The sequence below is a fragment of the Rhamphochromis longiceps genome, linkage group LG12, assembly GCF_057381845.1.
Source record: "Rhamphochromis longiceps isolate RC_006_pf linkage group LG12, R_longiceps_female_GT1.1, whole genome shotgun sequence".
In the NCBI taxonomy this organism is placed as follows: Eukaryota; Metazoa; Chordata; class Actinopteri; order Cichliformes; family Cichlidae; genus Rhamphochromis; species Rhamphochromis longiceps.
Window position 1 is genome coordinate 6,715,990 of NC_140568.1, and position 19,809 is coordinate 6,735,798.

Genomic DNA, 19,809 nt, shown 5'->3' on the forward strand with positions numbered 1-19,809 from the left:
CATCTGTTATATTTTTCTTGCATGTGGAGCTAGTGCTAACAGACAATGCTCAACATTTAGGATGTTTGAGTCTGAAACTCCATGTTTGTTTGATATGATATTTACCAGGTGTGGTAAAAGGTGCTTGTATAAATGGGTGAATTAGGCATGTTATGTAAAGCTCTTTTGAGTGCTCAGCTATAGTAGAAAAGTGCTATATAAGATTATATGATGAAGCTGTGCTGGACTGATAACTTCCTGGTAGGCAGATTTATTTTTCTTGGGACTCTGCCATGTTATGACAGTGGTATCAATATTTTGATCTAGCTTGGCATATTTTCCCAAGATGTCAAACTAATGTGTTCTTTACAAACATAAGGAGCACAGACTGTGACAACCCTTAACAAATGGTGGAGCTGTAATAACGTGGGTTGTTTTGACCTGTGTCTGTATAAAGGTCGTGGTATGATATTGATTTAAAGGAGGGATCAAGAGCAAAGTCAAGCATATCCTGATGTATTATAGGTCACTTGAAGAACATATAATACACACCGAGCCTTCTGATTGCTGCATTGTTGAAACTTCAGCTATTGTGGTTTTGGCTCACTGTGTATTGTAATGATGAAGTGGTATTCCACATACTGGGAAAAAGAAAGTTTTCACAGGTATCTGTGCAGTCCTGTGAAAAACTAAGTACACCCTTACTGCTTCTATCCTAATTGTGAGGGTAAGTAGCATCTTGGTTATGGTAATCAATGCACTACATCAGGGGTGTCCAATTCCAGGCCTTACGGGCTGGTGTCCTGCAGGTTTTAGATGTGTCCTTGATCCAACACAGCTGATTTAAATGGCTAAATTACCTCTTCAACATGTCTTGAAGGGTGACATCTAAAATATGCAGGACACTGGCCCTTGAGGCCTGGAATTGGACACCCCTGCACTACATGATCAGGAAGCACGAGAAACTCTATAAAAGTAAATATTTTTGGCAGTTTCCTGGCCAAGAGCAGTCAGGTGTGTACTAACAAAATGCCACAATCCAAGAAAAATTCTCCACAAGTTCTCAGATGATCAGATGCTCGGAGAAATTGAAAAACAAAAAACAAAAACAAGAGCTACAACTCAGCCTTTACAGGCCCTAAGTTAGCATGTTCAACACTTAAGTTCATGACAGTACAATTAGACAAAGAATGAACAAGAATGGCTTGTTGTGAAGTGTTACCAGGAGAAAATAGCTCAGGTTTGCAAAGTAGCATATGAACAAACCACTTGAACAATGTGCTTTGGATAGAAGAGACCAAAGTGCAGCTGCTTGGCCAGAATCCACAGGACCACATTTGATGAAAACCAAACACAGCTTATCAACACCTCATAGAACTGTCAGCACGGTGTGGAGGGCTGATGATTGGGGCTTGTTCTGCAGACACAGGACTTAGGCACCTTGTAATCATTGAGCAATGAACACTACTGTATGCAAAAGTATTTTAGAGTCAAATGTGTGACCCAAACAGCACAATGGTGGCAAAAGCTGTTGCAATAATTCAGTCAAAGTCCAGACTCCTCCAATCTGGTGCTGTGGGGGAACCTTAAAGAGAGCTGTCTGCACACATAAATGAATGCACGCAAACAGAGTGGGCCAAAGGTCTTTGATAAAAATGTGAGAAACGGATGAAGTTGAACAGAAAAAAACTTTATTCTAGTTACTGCTGCTAAAAGCAGCTCCACAAGCTAATGAATGGGGTGTTTTTCACCAGCCTGTATAGTCCTGTGAAAAGTTTTCACAGAACTGTTAGTTTCTCAGTTTGTTAGCCTCACTTTGGGTTGATCCCATTATCAAGACGAGACAGTGGTGACATTGATTTGACAACAGCTGTGGCTCAGACATTGTCTCCCGCCCACCTTCTTGATAGAGCTGAGCAGCGGTATACAAAAAAAACAATGAGCTGAACAAGGATGAATGCTTTCATGTTTCACTGTATGTGACGGACGTGTCTTCTTCTGTTTCTCTTTTCAAAGGCGCTGGACGTTACTGAAGCTGAAGCTGCGTTCAACACACAAGCCTGGATGTTGATTTCTCACCTGCTGCTCCCAGGAAAACTGGTTTCAACAGACTTTAATTTTCAGTCCAAACAGTGATTTTTTTCATGTATTTTTTTGGTTCAGAGAACATTCAAAGACTTCCTAAATCGCTCACCTCCAATCTGTCTCTTGTATTTGTAATGCATTTTTAACAGTGGTTTGTACCAGCTGCATAAAAACAGTCAGTTTTAACATCATTAACATTTTCAAGATGGATTACTCGATTTTAGCTCAGTAGTTTTCGTTTGCATATATTATATTTCTCTTTCAGTGGTTCTGCATGCAACTTGTCCTTTTATTTTCCTTGATGCATTGCCAACGTAATGGCTCATTTGCTCGAGGCATCATCATTCAAATTATGTTTTGACAAGACAGACTTAATGTGATCATTACTCTAATGGCTTTTATGAGAATGGCCTGATGTCTACTCTCTCTAGTAGTGAACTTAAATAGGTGTGCGCTTCAGTCTACCACTTCTGCACAGGCCAGTTGTTGAGTACCAGCATTGTACTGGAACTAATGATTCCTGTGCTGGACAATATGACCCCAGCTCCCCTGACACAGAACTGTTCCAACTGCAGCCACGTTTTAGTCCCAGAGCTCAATGTGGTCAAGGCTGTGGTTTTGGGTCTGGTGCTTGGTCTCTTCATTGGGTTTGGAGTCGTGGGAAACATTCTGGTGATCCTCTCGGTGGTTTGCCATCGAAACTTGCGGACAGTCACGCATTATTTCATAGTTAATCTGGCAGTGGCAGATTTGCTGCTGAGCTCCACCGTACTGCCGTTCTCTGCCATTTTGGAAATCCTGGATCGATGGGTATTTGGACGGGTTTTTTGTAATGTTTGGGCAGCTGTGGATGTGCTCTGCTGCACGGCTTCTATCATGAGCCTCTGTGTAATATCTGTGGACCGCTACATTGGAGTAAGCTACCCCCTGCGTTACCCATCAATCGTTACAAAACGCAGGGCTTTCTTGGCACTGATGCTGCTCTGGGTGCTGTCTGTCATCATATCTATTGGACCTTTGTTTGGCTGGAAAGAGGCGCCGCCCGAGGACGAGTCCATTTGTAAGATCACAGAGGAGCCGGGCTACGCGATCTTCTCTGCAGTGGGCTCCTTCTACCTTCCTCTGACCATCATACTGGTAATGTACTGTCGGGTCTATGTGGTAGCTCACAGAGAGAGCCAGGGCCTGAAAGAGGGCCACAAGACAGAGAAGTCCGATTCAGAGCAGGTGATTCTCAGGATACACCGAGGCAATGCAACTGTCTCAGATGACGAGGCCCTTCGCAATCGCACACATTTTGCTCTGAAGCTGCTGAAATTCTCTCGTGAGAAGAAGGCTGCCAAGACCTTGGGCATTGTGGTTGGCTGCTTCGTGTTGTGCTGGCTCCCCTTCTTCCTGGTGCTACCCATTGGTGAGTATTATCATGTTCATCTTGCATGTAATTCCTAATGTCAAGAGCCAGATTTCTCAGGGCAAATCAAATTTTAACCAGAGCAGAAAATATATTACTTACAAGACTGAAAGGGAATACCTCAACAGTTTGGAAAGGAAGGTTACTTTACTTCAGTGCAATTTTATTTTATTTATATAGCACCAAATCACAATGACAGTCACCTCAAGGCACTTTATAGAACAAGGTAATGACCCTACAGTAGTACAGAAAAAACCCCAACAATCAGACAATTCCTATGAGCAAGCACTTTGGCGACAGTGGGAAGGAAAAACTAGCAAAACCAGGCTCAGGGAGGGACAACTACTGCTGCAAATGGTTGGGGGGAGATGGGAGGAAGGCCAAGCAAAAGACACACTTTGGAAGAGAGACAGAGATAATTAATAACTAATGATTAAATGCAGAGTGCTATATAAGCACACAGGTATTGCAAAGAAGAGAGTGAAGAAGAAACACTCAGCAGCAGCTGAGGTCTATTGCAGCGTAACTAAGGTCAGGGTTCAGGGTCACCTGATCCAGCTCTATCAAAAAGGAAAGTTTTAAGTCTAATGCTAAAAGTAGAGAGGGTGTCTGTCTCAATCCAAACTGGGAGCTGGTTTCACAGAAGAGAGGCGTAAAAGCTGAAGGCGCTGCCTACCGTTCTACTTTTAAATACTCTAGGACAACAAGTAAGCCCGCAGTCAGAGAGTGAAGAGCTCCATTGGGGTGATACGGCACTATGAGGTCTTTAAGATAAGATGGGGCCTGATTATTAAAAAACCTTGTATGTGAGGAGAAGGATTGATTCTGGATTTAACAGGAAGCCAGGGGGGAAAAGCCAGTTAGGGAAAAATGTGCTCTCACTTTCTAGTCCCTGTCAGTTCTCTCTCTGCAGCATTTTGGATCAAATGAAGTCTTTTCAAGGAGTGAAATTTGAATCCTGACACCACTCGGGGGCAAATATGAATGAATAATATAGACAGACTGAAAAAAGTGGACAGCTAGCCAAGCGCTCTTCCAAGCTTATGAACTGACTCTTTAAACGTTTTTGTTTAATGGATTTGAGAACCCGGGTGTAAAAATGGGAAATTACGGTTTCATTGGATCTGGTGTTGTCACCTGCCTTAACTCCTGCCTCTGGTTTCCCATTGAATGGACAAATACTCTCATTTCATCTAACTCTCAGTATCAATGGGGGAAAAAAAGCATATTTCTTAGAAATGTCACTGGAGCACAGACAGTCAATGATACCCTCTGCAACCATTTAATCAATAACGTTTCACAAATTAAAAATAGGTCCATATATGTGATTACCTACTCCTACGCATGAGTCAGACCACTTTCAGGAAGCAATTCAACATCTGAATTTATTCCCATTACATACTCATTGATCAATTTATTCTACGGTCATGTTTTTAAGTGCTGGCTAATTTCATAGTTAGATGATGTTAAGTGAATGCCTCCTTTGTGGGATGACATTGAGGTTACTCGCATTCAGATGAGCTTGTGGCCTCTGGAGCGCTGTAGTAAATGCTTTGGACTCGGCCAGGTAGTCGTTCTATAAATAGGCTCTATAAATCTTTCAGATCACTGTCATCCTCCACTGCTCCCCGTCTGTAAACAAAAGGACTAAAATTGAGACCAAGATATATTTCAAACCAGACCCTTGAATGGCATGTCGAGCCATTTTTCTCCCTCGTGTTTGTGACTCCCTTCATCATGGGGGCAGATCTTTAGTGACAGATAAAGCCTTTCGGACTGAGGCCAGACTTCATATGATGGTCTTTAAGTCTTCAAGTGCGCCGGGTTCAATGAAGATGAGCTCAAAGGGAAATAATCAAACGACTTGTAGACCTGTGCGCTGCAAGTGCTGTTGTCAATCATGCAAAAAGGAAATCTGAACCAAGTAGATATGAGATACGGCAAAATCCTAACAAATCCTGCAGGGTTTGTATTTATTCCATGCTCTCATGCTTGTAAATATAGCTGCCACCATTTGGCTGAGTAGCTCCTGACTGGGAAATGAGGCAAAGCCTTGGCTCACGAATGCTCCCTTACTAATACTGGCGTCACAGTGCATACCGCTGCCACATAAGTCTGTGGACAATGATAGATTCAGCAATGAATCACAAAGCACTGGTGTAGTTCTGACGTGTACAGCTGGATAAGTCTTGATTGCATCATTTCGATTATGGAGTAGATATTATTTAAATTAATATCCATAATAACTGTGGGCTGAGAGGCAAGACTGAGATAGTCTGGACATGTGCAGAGGAGTGATAGTGGATACACTGGATAAAGAATGTTGAGGATGGAGCTGACAGGCAGGAGGAAAAGAGGAAGACCAAAGAGAAGATGTGAAGTGAAGCCAGGCATGCAGAGGGTCAGTGTGACAGAAGAGGATGCTAGGGTTAGGGGGAAGTGGAAGCAGATCCAATGTAATAATTACAAGACTTTAATTATGGAAGTAATTTAAATGGGTGTTAAAAGGCTCTGTATCTATCTGTGGATTGTCCTTGATATGTACCGAGTCCTTCTTTGGAACTACAACACGTGCAAAGCATCAATCAGTTTATTTTCTTTACCATTTAGCCAGTTCAGGGTCAGGTGGTGGGGGCTAGAGCCAATCTCAGCTGACAATGGATGAGAGGCAGAGGACACGCTAAACAGGTACCCAGTCCATCATGGGGATAACACAGAGAGACAGACAATCACTCACTCACTACCACACCCAAGGCCAATTTGGCATCAACAGTTAAGCTAACAACAATCTCTTTGGAAGGAAACAGGTGGCTGAGAGGCGACAGTGTCACCGTAGCGTGAAGCATGCCCTCGCTGACATAAAGAACAGCTTCACAGGGTGTCCTCGTGTTATCGTGATATGTTAAGAAACTGAAGATGAACTGAAATGTTTCCTGTCTCCAGCCCCAGCCAGGAGTCTTTATTCTTAAAAACCTCTGACTCAGAGTGTCAGTGGGTGTCGAGTGTCTTTTTAAACTAGAGATGATGAACCTTTTTTTCCCCCCTAAGAGTTATTTTTGGATGTATTGAGAAGAAAGACAGGAACTTTGGGAGAAAGAGCAGGGAATTACACACAGCCCTGTAGACACATGCTGATAAACATTTTTAAATGAACAATGGGTCAAATATCTATGTGTTAGGTGGTTCTTATTTTATTCATCTATCACACATACACTGATGGTTGCACTGGAGGCTATTTGGGGTTCGGTAACTTCCCCCGGGGACACTTCAGCATGCAGCCTGGAGGAGCTGCTGATTAAATTTTCCGGTTAGTAGACAACCCATTCATGTTCTATACTTAACTTAAATCAGAAAAAGACTTCAGTGGACTGAAGTCTGATAAAAGTGAAAGAATGATAAAAATGAGGCTTTAGGAAAAACATGCATCCTGCAGTTTGAAGTTAAAATATTTCCCTAATTAAAATATTTTGATTATATTCTACATGTTCCATTTGATTGCAGTGAAATAAACACACCTATTAATCCAGCCAAAATATTCTCAGCTTAATTAACTTAGTGTTGGGTCTTTATTTTTTTTATTATTTTAGTTATAAAAAGAGAAGTTTATTGTTGGGGCTCTTTTACTTTGGACAAGCACATGTAATTTAACTTTAAATTCTCAAATTAAAAACTGAAAAAAAATGTTAGTTGAATACAGTCATCATTCATTACTCTCATCTTAAATGAAACATGTACAAAAAACATCAGCCAAACAGCCTGAAATTAACTTTCCCTTTTTAGCAGATTAAAGCAGATAAGCAGATTATGACCACCAGCGCGATAGTTAATAACCCAGCTACCAACTTGTGGTGTCGCAGATTTGCTTTTCTAACATGAAGGTAAATAAAACAGAAGCTGCACAATTTAACTGTGACAGAGCAAGGATAGTATTTTAGCAAATGTCTGTAATTTACTGCAAATATGGAACTTTTACCAACACGCCCACTCTGAACACTAAAATATTACTGAAGCATATGGACAAAAGTACTGGCCCACCTACACATTACACCTACAGGAGCTGCTCGACCATGGAAGACCATGCCACAACGCTCACGGCGCACAGTTTTTATGCTAATGTTGATGCCAGAGGAGGTTTGGAGCTCTGCAGTCATGAAGTCAGAAGAGCGTCAGATACTTTTACGCACTTGGTGACCCCGCTACGTAACTTCACGTGGTCTGCCACTTCGTGACCGAGTTGCTGTGCCTCCTAAATGTTTCCACTTTGCACAAAATCACATGAAAGTGGCTGTGATATATCTAGGATGAAAGAAATTTCACAGACTGACTCGTTACAATACTACCATCTGTTACAGCACCATGCTCTTTAAAACATTAATTCTTTCAGTAGTTTTACAGGTAGACTGCATGGATAAATCTGTGGCAACAGGACTGAAAACACATGAATTCAAAGTTTAAGAGCTATGGCCTTTTTGTCCATACATCATACTCAAATATGTACTCAAATTTAAAATGGAGATGATGTAATCTGCAAAATAGCCAACACATTGTTCACAAAGTCACAGAAAGTTAAAAGTCTACTCTCAGTGTGCACACAGTACATTTAAAACACAGGAGTTGTGGCAACACAAGCACAATCTTTCCCTACAGCCTGCTCAGCTCCAGCATGTATCACGGATGGTTAAGTTAAGGTGGTTTGAACTGGACTTCTAGGGAGAGATGGAAAAAAATAACATTTGCACAGGAACCAGTCCAGAGTTACAAATGGAGATGACCCTGCAGGGGAGATGTCATGGAGCTTTTTAATCACACGTGAAGTGGTTTTGGCTGTAATGTGATTGGCTGCGGGGTACGAGCTAAAAGAGTGAGAGTAAGGTAACGGCTGCAGGGGACAAAGAAATCTTCAAACCTGTGTGAGAGAAGCTGTTTATGAATTTAGCCTCTGCAGACAATTAACAGCAGGAAGGGGTACAGACTTATCAAGGTTGCGTAATAGGCAGCGTTAGGTGATTGGGTATGCAGAGCCCATCTGGCTTGCTAGCCTAGCCCGCTAGGAGAAATAAGACATGCTTGCCAGGAGCAACACACTCAGCAACCAGACAGCAACGAGGAAAATGCCTGAAATTTCTTGTGAGACCGAAGCCAGTCACCTGCCTACACTTCACCCAACCTTGCTAGAGGCCTAGTGTCAGAACTCTGTGCTCAGTTTGGTTTGCTTCAAGTTAAACTCAAACCTTAAAAACCTCACTGCTGAGAAAACAACATAAATAAAAGGGAAAAGCAAAAGAAAAATAGCTAGCACAAAGACTGATAGAAAATCTGTTTAATTATATACCATGGCAATCCATTCATATTTCATTTAAAGGTCATCTGCAGCATTCATTTTTTTTTTTTCCAGTTTTTCAAGTTAAGGGCACACAGAGTGCTACATAATATTAATAATAAAAAGAATATAAAACTGAAATACTATACAAGTAAATATAACCATTGTAGTGAATACAATAATTCCAAAAATGATACTAAAACTGAAGATGATAAGAAAATGAATGAAAAGGATTTAAATAAAACTATAATATCTCAGACTGGTACTTGACCAAGTGACCAAGCAATCAAGCCTTACTACCTTTAAATGAATTTTACTAAACAATTTTCTAGCATATTTTAAGACTGAAAGCATTCCATAATATAGACTCACTGGCCACTTTCTTCAGTACACCTTGCTAGCATTGCCTTGGTCCCCTTTTTTCTTTACAACTGCTTTAATTCTTCATTGCAAAGATTCAACGAGGTGCTGGAGATGAGATGTGAATCTCCTGTTCGGCCACATCCCAGAGGTGCTCTATTGGATTGAGATCTTATGACTGTGGAGCCCATTAGAGTCCAGTGAACTCATTGTCATGTTCAAGAAACCAGTTTGAGATGATGTGCGCTTTGTGACATGGTGCGTTATCCTGCTGGAAGTAGTCACCAGAACATTGGCACACTATGGTCATAAAGGGATGATGTCCATCCCTATATGACCACATTACTCAGTCAGTGACAATACTCAGATATGCAGTGGTGTTTAAACGATGCTCATTTGGTAATAAGGGGCCCCAATATCCCCTACATCATTACACCACCAGCAGAAACAGCCTGAAACGTTGATACATGAAAGCACTGATCAGTGCTTTCATGTTGTTTATGTCAAAATCTAACCCTACTGTCTGATTGTTACAGCACAGGATTCTTCTTGTCTTCTCTATTTTCCCTTTTTCAGAGAAAATCTGAAAAAGTCAACTTCAGCCTGTCATCTCGACCATGCATATATATCTAAATTCATTGTGTTGCTGCCATGTGATTGGTTGACTTTTTTTTTTTTTTTTTTTTTTGCATTAACAAGCAGTTGAACAGGTGTATCTAATGAAGTGGCCACGAGTGTATGGAAGTAATAGTCTTAATACAGATAGTACTGTCAAAATGAGCAACAAATAGACAACCTTTGTTTCCTTATTGCAGCTGAAGGCAACATAGCACGAATAAGAGTTATACAGGCACTGATTATATTTAAATTGAGCTTAAATATGATTAAAATCAGTTTGAAAAACAGGAAACAAATGGGTTAAACAAAATAACAATAAACATAATACATAAGCACCTAAATTAGATTAAAAATTTGGAAATGTTACAGTTTCAGAGATTTATGGAAGATTTTATTTTTATTTTTTTGGCCCTTGATGTAAATATATGGGGACATTTGCTTATTTTCTTTCCAATGATGGCAGCTTCCATGCTGGTCCCGTCTTCTCTATAGTTCTTGATATACTTTAATGCAGTCTTAAAACTCTTTGAGAAATTAAGAACAACAAAAACACGACATCTAGAGCTCTGAACACACAGCGTGCTGTATATCCACATTCAGGGAGCGCTGATCATGTGATCATATTCATCACTCTTACATATGTCGCACTGTTCAGATTAAAAGTGTCAGTGGATGCAGACGCTAAACCGGATTAATATCACATCCCATGCAAGCAGCTGGCTGGAAATTTTCAATCTGAATGAATTCAATCAGCAGAAAAACAAAAAACAAAAATGTGTGCATTCAGCAGCAGACACCGCTGCATCATTGAGTGCGTCAACACATTCACCCAACAGTTGCACTCCTCTTCTATTTTTATTCCAACAATGAATCTATCAAGGGGTACGGGCAATAATAGAATTGGGGGTTTTGGCACAGCTGGGGATAAAATGCATTAGCTGCATAGCCAGGCACAAAATAATTTGCTCTCCAACTCTCTCCGCCTCTTCTTTCTATCCATCTCTATATCACAATCACATTTTTTTTTCTCCCGAGGCTTAACCCTCTCAGGAGCTTGGCCAATAAAACATTTCACAAGGCAGCTTCTCTCCTGCCTCTGAATGTTTAATGTTTCACTGCCAGCCACTGAATACAATGAGGACTAGGCCTGCATGTAATGCGTCCATTAAGCCATTACCTTTGCCACTTCATTAAAGATCCCACTCACATTCCCCGCTCGCTCTAATCAAAAGCAGCACAGTATCCGGGATCAATTTTAATAAAATCCTTAACCTTGGCGGCAAAGAGGAAGCTTCTATCAAGTGGAACTTGGATAAAACAATTAGAAATAAAGTGTGACACGTAGACGGGTGAAGTGGTGTGATTTCCAACAGCTTGGGATCATGTGTTCTTTTTTTTTTTCCATATATTTTTATTGAAATTTTTTATAGTACAATACAAACAAATGTTGAACAACCTCACATTCACACATCCATCCATACATCAGACCTGCCTACATCACATTCAAATGTAGAAATGAGCATAGTTCTCACAGTAATACAAAAATACAATGGGTTAGGATAGACAAGATTTTCCCTTCCTTCCCTTCTTCTTTTCCTTCTTTTTCATAAATGTCCTTCACCTCCACTCCCTAAAATTTCCATATATGGCTTCCACATATTCACAAAGTCCCATTGTTTGCCCTTGGCAATATATGTCAGTCTTTCCAGGCCTAGAGAAACTGCAATTTCCTTCTTCCAGAGTCCCATGGAGGGAGCATCCATACTCCTCCAACATAGCGCAATGGCTCTTCTGGCTTGAAGTAGTCCATAGTCCAGTAATTTAGTTTTTTTCCCCGATTGCTTAAATTCCCTTGGATATATTCCAAGTACACAGAGTTTTCCTTTTAAAGGGATTTTTACCTTAAACACTTCGGACAGATATTTGATAACATCTTTCCAAAAGTCCTGGATTTTAGGACACTCCCATAGACAATGAAGAAGAGTTCCTTTTTCAACTAAACATTTAGTACAGATGGCCGGAATATCATTGGACATATGATGAAGCTTGACAGGTGTTATATAGGTTCTCATGAGCCATTTATATTGCAGTAGTTTAAAGCGTGTGTTTATTGTTTGTTTTTGTGCTTTTAAGCAAGCCTGGTTCCAGTCATTTTCATCTATGTCCTCTTGGATCTCCCTTCTCCAAGCATCCAGTTTATCTGCTGCTGAGTCTTTGGAGGAAAGCATCAGTAAATTATAATATATAGAGAGAAAACCTTTCCCTTTTGTATTCTTAATGCATACCTCCTCTATTTTTGTCAGTGGTGGAAGTTCAGCAATCCTTTGCAGTTTTGATGACAAATAGTTTTTCAATTGTAAATATTTAAAAAAGTGCTTTGGGGGTATTAAATTTTTTTTACACAACTGATCAAATGTGAGCAGCATGCCATCTGCATATAGGTCTTTAATTTTTTTTAATGCCTTTATTTTTCCATATTTTAAATCCTCCATCACTTTTACCAGGCGTGAACTTTTCATTTCCCCAAATAGGGGTAAATTGCGAAAGCGATGGAGGATCGCCCACATATTTATGAGCTGCATGCCAAATTATAATTGTATTTTTCAAGAAAGGGTTCCTTGTATTTTTTTTAATGTCTTAGTGTCTGAAGAATATAGAGAAGTGTGTAAGGGAAGATCTGGAACAGATTTTTGCTCAGGGATCATGTGTTCTTTAAAAAAAAACACAAATAGAGCACAGCATGTAATTGGAGCTCTGAAAACTGGCTCAAATTTGGTTTAGCCACAGTAACAGCACAGCTCGAGGCAGCGTTGGTCAGTTAACCACTTCAATCCAGACTGAAGCAGCTCAATAACTACTGGATGAACTGTTATGAATTGCATATCCGGAGGATGAGCGCTAGTGATTTGTCCCGAGAAAGGTGACTAGTAAAATGTCTTGAATGGCAGATTCTGTTTAGGTGTGCGAAACAAACATTGTGCGACAGAATGCTCCCACAGATTTATATACCTGAGGGCCACATCATCCCCGAGAGCTCCCAGTCATCTCTATCTTTTATTATGTCTCTGATGTGTGTCTGATGTCCCTGCAGGTTCAATCTTCCCTGCATACAGACCTTCAGACACCGTCTTCAAGATCACCTTCTGGCTCGGTTACTTCAACAGCTGCATCAACCCCATCATCTACCCATGCTCCAACCAGGAGTTTAAAAAAGCTTTCCAGAGTTTACTTGGAGTTCACTGTTTGAGGACGACTCCCAGACCACACCACCATCATCAGAGTCAGATGCAGGGTCACAGCCAGCCCCTCACCCTGGGCCTCGACAGCAGGGGGCCTCCTTCTCGGCTCAGCCCCTCCTCCTCCATGGCCCTCTCGAGAACTCCTTCCTCCAGGGACAGCCGGGAATGGAAGGTCTTTTCCGGAGCCCCCGCGGGCGATTCTGGACCAGCTGAAACGAGCAGAGCGAAAGTGGCCAAACTCTGCAATAAAAGCTTACATCGGACCTGCTGCTGCATCCTCAGGGCCAGGACTCCCCCGCGGGAGTCCGGCTGCGCCCACCCCACCTCCACCAGAAACCTTCCCACCATTAAAATCCATCAGCTGTCCCTATCGGAAAAAGGAGAGCCAGTATAGCCACTGTATCGCTTCATCCATTTGTTATGAGTAGCCTTTCAAGGTCGCACATGAGAATAAATGCCCTTTTCCTCCGTTAACATCACAATGGAATGAGCTGGTGGTGAAATAATGGCTGCTTTTACATTTCAATTTCAAATTTCATCTCAGCTTTGAAAGCTTTCTGTGATTTTTTTTTAATCTTGATGTTATCACAAGAAAGCAGATTTTTAGCTTTGCACTGCAAGATACAGCTAATAAGGGAAACGATCAAATCTGGGAAGTGCTCGTATGAAGAAAAACCAAAAAGAGCAAAAGATTTTCTATATGTTTACACATTTTATATTCAAGAAAAGCAGTTGAAATGTCTAAAGCTGTGACGAGGGGGGCTCTTATATATTGCATGAGTTCGACAATAATTTCTGAAATGCTGATCAGTGGTGCTCCTGTTGTCTCCAGATTTTGCTTCCTGCTCCTGTGGTGAAATTGTTGCTTGTGTACTGCTCTGTACACAGTGGAAACCAAGAGACCTCACATACTTCTGTGTCACATACAATAAATTTGTAAGACATACTCCTAGCAAGGGATTCATGAGGACATTTTTGGACCTTTGTGTTATTTATTCTCTTTGTTTTCTTTTTCTTTTTAAAATGTTCTTTTTTCTGTCAAACTGGGTTTTATTTGCCTAATATATAGCCCCTCAGCATTTCTAGTTCATCTATTCACATTCCCACAATTACATGTACCTCTGAGCTGTGCCAGATGGATGTCTTAATATACTTGAGTGGAATTTTAACTGACCTTGTGGTTGCTGGCCTCAATCCTGACCGACTCCAAGCCTCTTAGAAAAATTTACCAGATTTAGCGATGTCATGATAAGTCACACACAGTCTCAGGCTTTCTTCTCTCAGTCTCTACTCTTTGTGTTTCTGTCCTTTTTTTTGGTTTTTGTTGGGGGTTTTTTTAGCCACATTTCACACAGAAAGAAGATCTTTGCTTTGGCCTTCGTCAGGTCTTCGGTGTGCGCTGTCTAGTGTACTTCTTCTTATGTGAGTGTTCAGTGGGAGTTCCAGACTGCAAAGTGTCTTTGTTTACGCAGAGGCATCAAAGGGCAAAGGACAACCTCTGCCAGCGCTATCGATTTGTTTTCTCCTGCTGCTCACTCTGTAGCACCATGGTGTACTCTCTTTGTGGGTGCGAGGAGGAAGAGATGCGCTCGGCATCTTTAAGCCAGTCTTCCTCTCTGTACGCTGGAGTTCAGTCGTAAAAGGGGAGTCGACAGCTTTCAACCCCAGGGGAGGGACCCGGCAGTGCAGCCGGAGTGCTCATCTGTGTCCGAGCTGTCATTGACTGTGAACCTGTAAATCACACGTCCCTGCGCAGATGCCATTAGGAGTAGAGCTGCCAGCTCCAGCAATAACGTACAGATGGTACAGACGACCTAATTCACATCTCCCTCTGTTATCTCTCCATAGAGCCCTGGGATTATAAAGAAAAATCTCAACCAGCAAAATACCTGTGTGCAGCGCTTTATAAAGTTATACCATCTTCCAAATGCAATAGCTGCAATGAATACTATAATTAGAACTTAGGGGTTGTGGGAGTCAGACGCAGAGTGGAGCAGATCAAGAGCGATTCTCCTCTGTTTCACCAGAAACACCCACTGTTTTTATCCAGCAGCCTAACACCGTGTATTTAGGGTTAAATTCCAGGGTATGCCATCTTCGCTATTCTTTATTGTGCGTTTGCTCTGATAAACTGAAAAAAAGTGCAGACAATCACTACAATCACTGAACCTGAAGAGGGAATAAATGTAAGGCTTACTGCCTTCACTTACTTGTGGATGATGTTGTGGTCATGGCAAATCAATTCTGGGAGGGATTGTGGTCTTATAATAGCACTGTCTGTTTCACTGGATTGACAGCAAAGCAAGTGCTGCTGATGACTCATGGTTGCACTTCCCCAAGAGGGTTTAGCTTTGTAAACTCCCTGATGTGTTTTTTTCTTCTTCTTCTTCCTTTCTAAAGCTTTCATCAGTGGGTGAAGATGTTGACATAAAAGGATTCCCCTCTCCGGTTTAATCAGTGCGCTCATCATGCGCACTGATTTGACAGTTGTCCATATATTGGACAACTGTCAAACAGCCAGGGGCTTCACTCTACATAATCACAGAAGTTTTTAACTGATGTGAGCATTCAGTGTGACGGAGATGTCATGTTCGGTTCATTTTTGCTGGAAGCATCCCTGTGGGAAGAAGCGACTGAGGAGCTGGAACATAAAAGGAGAGTGAGAACCACAACCCTGTGGCTCCACCTAGTGTCTCACTGCCTCTCTGCATGCACGTCCACATAGATCCTTTTGCAAAGGATTGTTACAGAGTTGCACATCCTTAAAAAAGTCCCCGGAAACGATGGTACAATATATAAAAGCACTAGTCCCAGTGAATCAATTACAGTTAATTTATTTCAGGATATTTTAATCAGGAGATTTACTTAAGTAAAAGTATACAAGATAAAAACAAGCTGAAGGAAAAACCATTTTTAATTATAATAGAGTGAGAAATATTCACGTTAATTACAAATCATTGTTATTAATATTAATTAATTATCTAGAAAATTTCACCCCTGTTATTAAAGAGCCCTCAAAGTCACATTCTAATAATATTCATATGAACAGAAGATGGATAGTGTTTATTTTCACACCAAATGTAAGGCAGGTTTGCCAACTCTCTCCGTGTCACAATCTTTTGTCTTCTTACACTGCTGAAATAAATCTCACACTGAGTTAAATAAATAAATAAATAAAAATAATATTAATAAATGATTAAAGCCAGTCCATAATGAATTAATGTTTGGGTCAAAAGGCATATTTTAGTCTTAGCATCAGACACAATAGACACCAGATAATAAAAAAAAACTCAACTAAACTAAAAAATTATTTTTAATTAAATGTAATTAATTAAATTAAAGACGCCTGATTTGCCAGTGCTGGCACAGCCCTGCCTGCGAAAGGCTGTTTAATGAGACTCACCAGTGACTGTAGCCTAATCCTAGTTTGACAAAATGTTACCCTGAGGTGTTTTTGTTGCATCCAGCTGTTTGACTTTATTAGAAGTCTTTATTAACACTCACACAGTTGGGACCCCTGCTGTTCGTCTGCAAAGGAAGGCAGTTGCAGCCATCTTTGCATGTGAAATACTCAATCGATTATTCCCCACACAACGAAATAGCGTCAGTCAGAACCCAGCGGTGACTCATAATCTAATTTCCTGCAGCAGAGACAGGTGAACCGTTGCACGCACTGTTTTTTGGCCTCAGCTTGAGTGCTAAGTCTAATCAGAGTTTATTATTTAATCAGTTTTTCCGTCAAATTGCAAAGCAACTATTTGTTTGCAACAGTGCAAATGTTTTCCCATAACTATAGTGTGCTCTATAATCATTAGTATTTAAATTAAATGGTCTTTACTAGGCTTAAGGAAAATATAATATTATATAATTTGTATAATATATACAAATATGTAAGACAATGAAAACAATGAAAATACATTTTGTTATAATACAGGCTGCTGTAGTTGGATGAATTATAACACATGTACAGAATTCTTAGTGTAGCAAGTCATTAATTAACAATTTCAAGATCAACACAGGATACTTGAGGCATGGATAAACTGTTGGGGTGTTTAGTATTATTGTGGTGGGTGGATTGGATTCCACAGAGCTGTAGTAACTACAGAGGGATAAAGCTGATGAGCCGTACTGTGGAGATATGGGAAAAATGTGACAATTAGCGAGCAGCAGCATGGCTTCACGCTGAGAAAGAGCACTACAGAAGATTTGTGACAGAAGGATAGCAGAAAGAGTGAAAGGAAAGGTTTACAAGATGGTAGTGATGTATGGATTGGAGATGGTAACACTGACAAAAAGACATGAGGCAAAGTCAGAGCAACCAGGATGGTCGAGATTAGACAGAATATCTCAGAGGGACAACTCAGGTTGAGAAGTCTGGACATGCAGAGAGGCCGAATAGCATTGGACAAATGGGGGATGACATCATTTTTTATGATGTCATCACCCAGGGAAAATGGGTAAGTGACGCAATGTTTTCATTACATCTTAAATAATAATAAGCGATGTGAAATTCCCTTTACTGGGACAGTGAAGGGAATTTTTGTCGTGTGGTTTCTAGTTCATGGAACTGTTGGATTTTCCTGAACGCCATTTTCCTCTCATCTGAGGGGAATCCACACTTGACCCTGTGTGGATTAGAGAAAATCCAACTTGCACACCCAGTTCTTGTTTTAAACTAATTTCCCCTGGAAAAAGAACTGTTGAAAGAAATTATTAAAAGCTCCAAATTGCCACGACATTCATGCTCAACACGAGTGTATGTAAACTGCTGCTTGGGATTACTTTGGACCAAAGAAGATGAAATAACTTCATTTATTTTCAATAATATTTTATAGATGAGGTGACATAATGTGTTTCTCTTCGCCTTGTCAGAGTCCTTCCAAGTGGTGGTGAGAGGAAGTGGATTCCTTCCCGCCCGAAATGTTGACAAAGTGCTGTGCAGCTTTCGAATCAACGACACCCTAACTAAGAGTAAGTGAAGCATTGCTTATCAGGGTGTTACCCCTTATTCACTGCATGAGCTATTTTATTACTATATAACATCATATCTGATTATGCTGTTAAACTATGACAAAGATGGCTGGAAAACACAGATGAGTGTGTGAGACGTTGTGAAATTCACCTAAATTACACCGGCCTGATTTTCCCAAAAGATAAACACTACTTGAGCCACACAGCTGGAGTCCTCGGTGATCAAACGAGCAGCCAGGTTTTATTTATGCTTTTTTTTTAAACACATGGTGTAATTTTATAGTCGGGAAAAAACATAAAAATTAAAACAGGAGATTAAGTTACTGTGAAACCTGAAAGTCTGTTTGCGATGAAGCGTAAATGCTGACAGAAAACCTCTTTTTTGTTTTCTTTTGAAGGCTTTGGGAGTTTGAATTAAAAGACTTTGAAGGAGACGACGCCAAACCTCTTCTGAAACTGGTAAGTCTAGAACACTCACAAGTAATTTGGAGATTTCTTTTTTTACATAACCTCTGAACAAAACTGCACTGTAAATGTGTTTTCTGTTTCAGGTATGGGCAGTGAACAATATTAATAAAATAAGGGACATAGCCCGGATGCTCCTTAAATTTCCAGAGGCTATACCTCCTTAATTTCAGTGGGTCACATCTGACATACAATTAACAGTCCAGCTACAGTCTTGAAATATTTCTGTGGTGCTTTAAATATGTTTAAAAGATATTTAAATAGCCTTATTCTACAGAACACTTAAACTCCTCAGCATGATGAACGATTCCGTTTAAATTCTTAAAGACAAGAACCAGGAAGTTCTACTTAACAACATTGCAAACTTTGCACCAGTGCTGCTCAAGACGATTGCTGGTGTAGCAAAGAATCACGTATCCAATATCTTTAAGCCCCCTTCAAGTCTTCCAATGTTTGATGTTCTTCCAAACGAAGAACCTCCTTCAGACAGTCCTTCAACGCCCGATGTTCCACCAGTTGATGAACTTCCCTCTGAAAATGTGCCAGTGTTGAATGTTCTTCCCAGTGAGGAACTCCTTTCTGAAAGTTTGCCAGTGCCTAATGTTCCCTGTGAGGAACTTTCTGCTGAAACTGCATCCATGTCTGAGACAGCTGAGACAGAGGAGTCTGAAGACCTTAAAATCAAACAGAAGACAAAAAAAGGCTTCTTCCAAAAATTAAAAATTCTGTGCAGTTGCTGTGTCAGACCGAAAGAAACTGACTGACAGAGAAACTGAAATCAAATTAAAAAATATAATTAATTAAAAATAATATTTTTTGCACAAGTCTCCATCTATGATTAAAGATGATTTTCTTTCAGATGTTTATAAGAGTCTCTTACGGTTCTCTAAATACCTTCACAAGTGTTGTTAACATAACATACTGATGTTAATATTTATAATAGAATTTCAACTTAACTCTTAACATGTCAACAACAGTAAGTGAAACTGGTAAATAACACTAGAGAATGCATTTCCTGTAGAAAATGCAGTGTAAATGCTAATAGCTGAATGGTTTGAGCTGAATTTTTATAATTGCTGAATCTTTGGAAAACAATGTTTAATGATGTGAAATACACCGAGTCATTCACCTGACAGCCAAAGTGCAGAACTGAAATTCACACAGAAGAACAAACTAGCTGAACATGTTGAAAATGTACATAAGAAAAACTGTCTAATGACAGAAGAAAATTAACCCCATTCTAGAAAACATCTGAATGAATATTGAAAGCTCATATTCTTTAAATCACTGGGAGAGTGGAATTAAATGTCTGAACTCAAGAATCTCAAATAATTCTTGGATAATTATCCAAGACTGTAACT

General features: G+C 40.3%; 1 protein-coding gene across 1 annotated transcript; it reads left to right on the top strand.

Moving 5' to 3' along the window:
* Nucleotides 1–1,930: 1,930 nt before the first annotated feature.
* Nucleotides 1,931–13,406, top strand: LOC146656736 (alpha-1A adrenergic receptor-like). Its single transcript, XM_085424509.1, has 2 exons — nt 1,931–3,475; nt 12,865–13,406. The coding sequence occupies exons 1-2, from the start codon at nt 2,578–2,580 to the stop codon at nt 13,404–13,406; spliced, it is 1,440 nt and encodes a 479-aa protein (XP_085280635.1). The 5' UTR covers nt 1,931–2,577.
* The last annotated feature ends 6,403 nt before the right edge of the window (nt 13,407–19,809 follow it).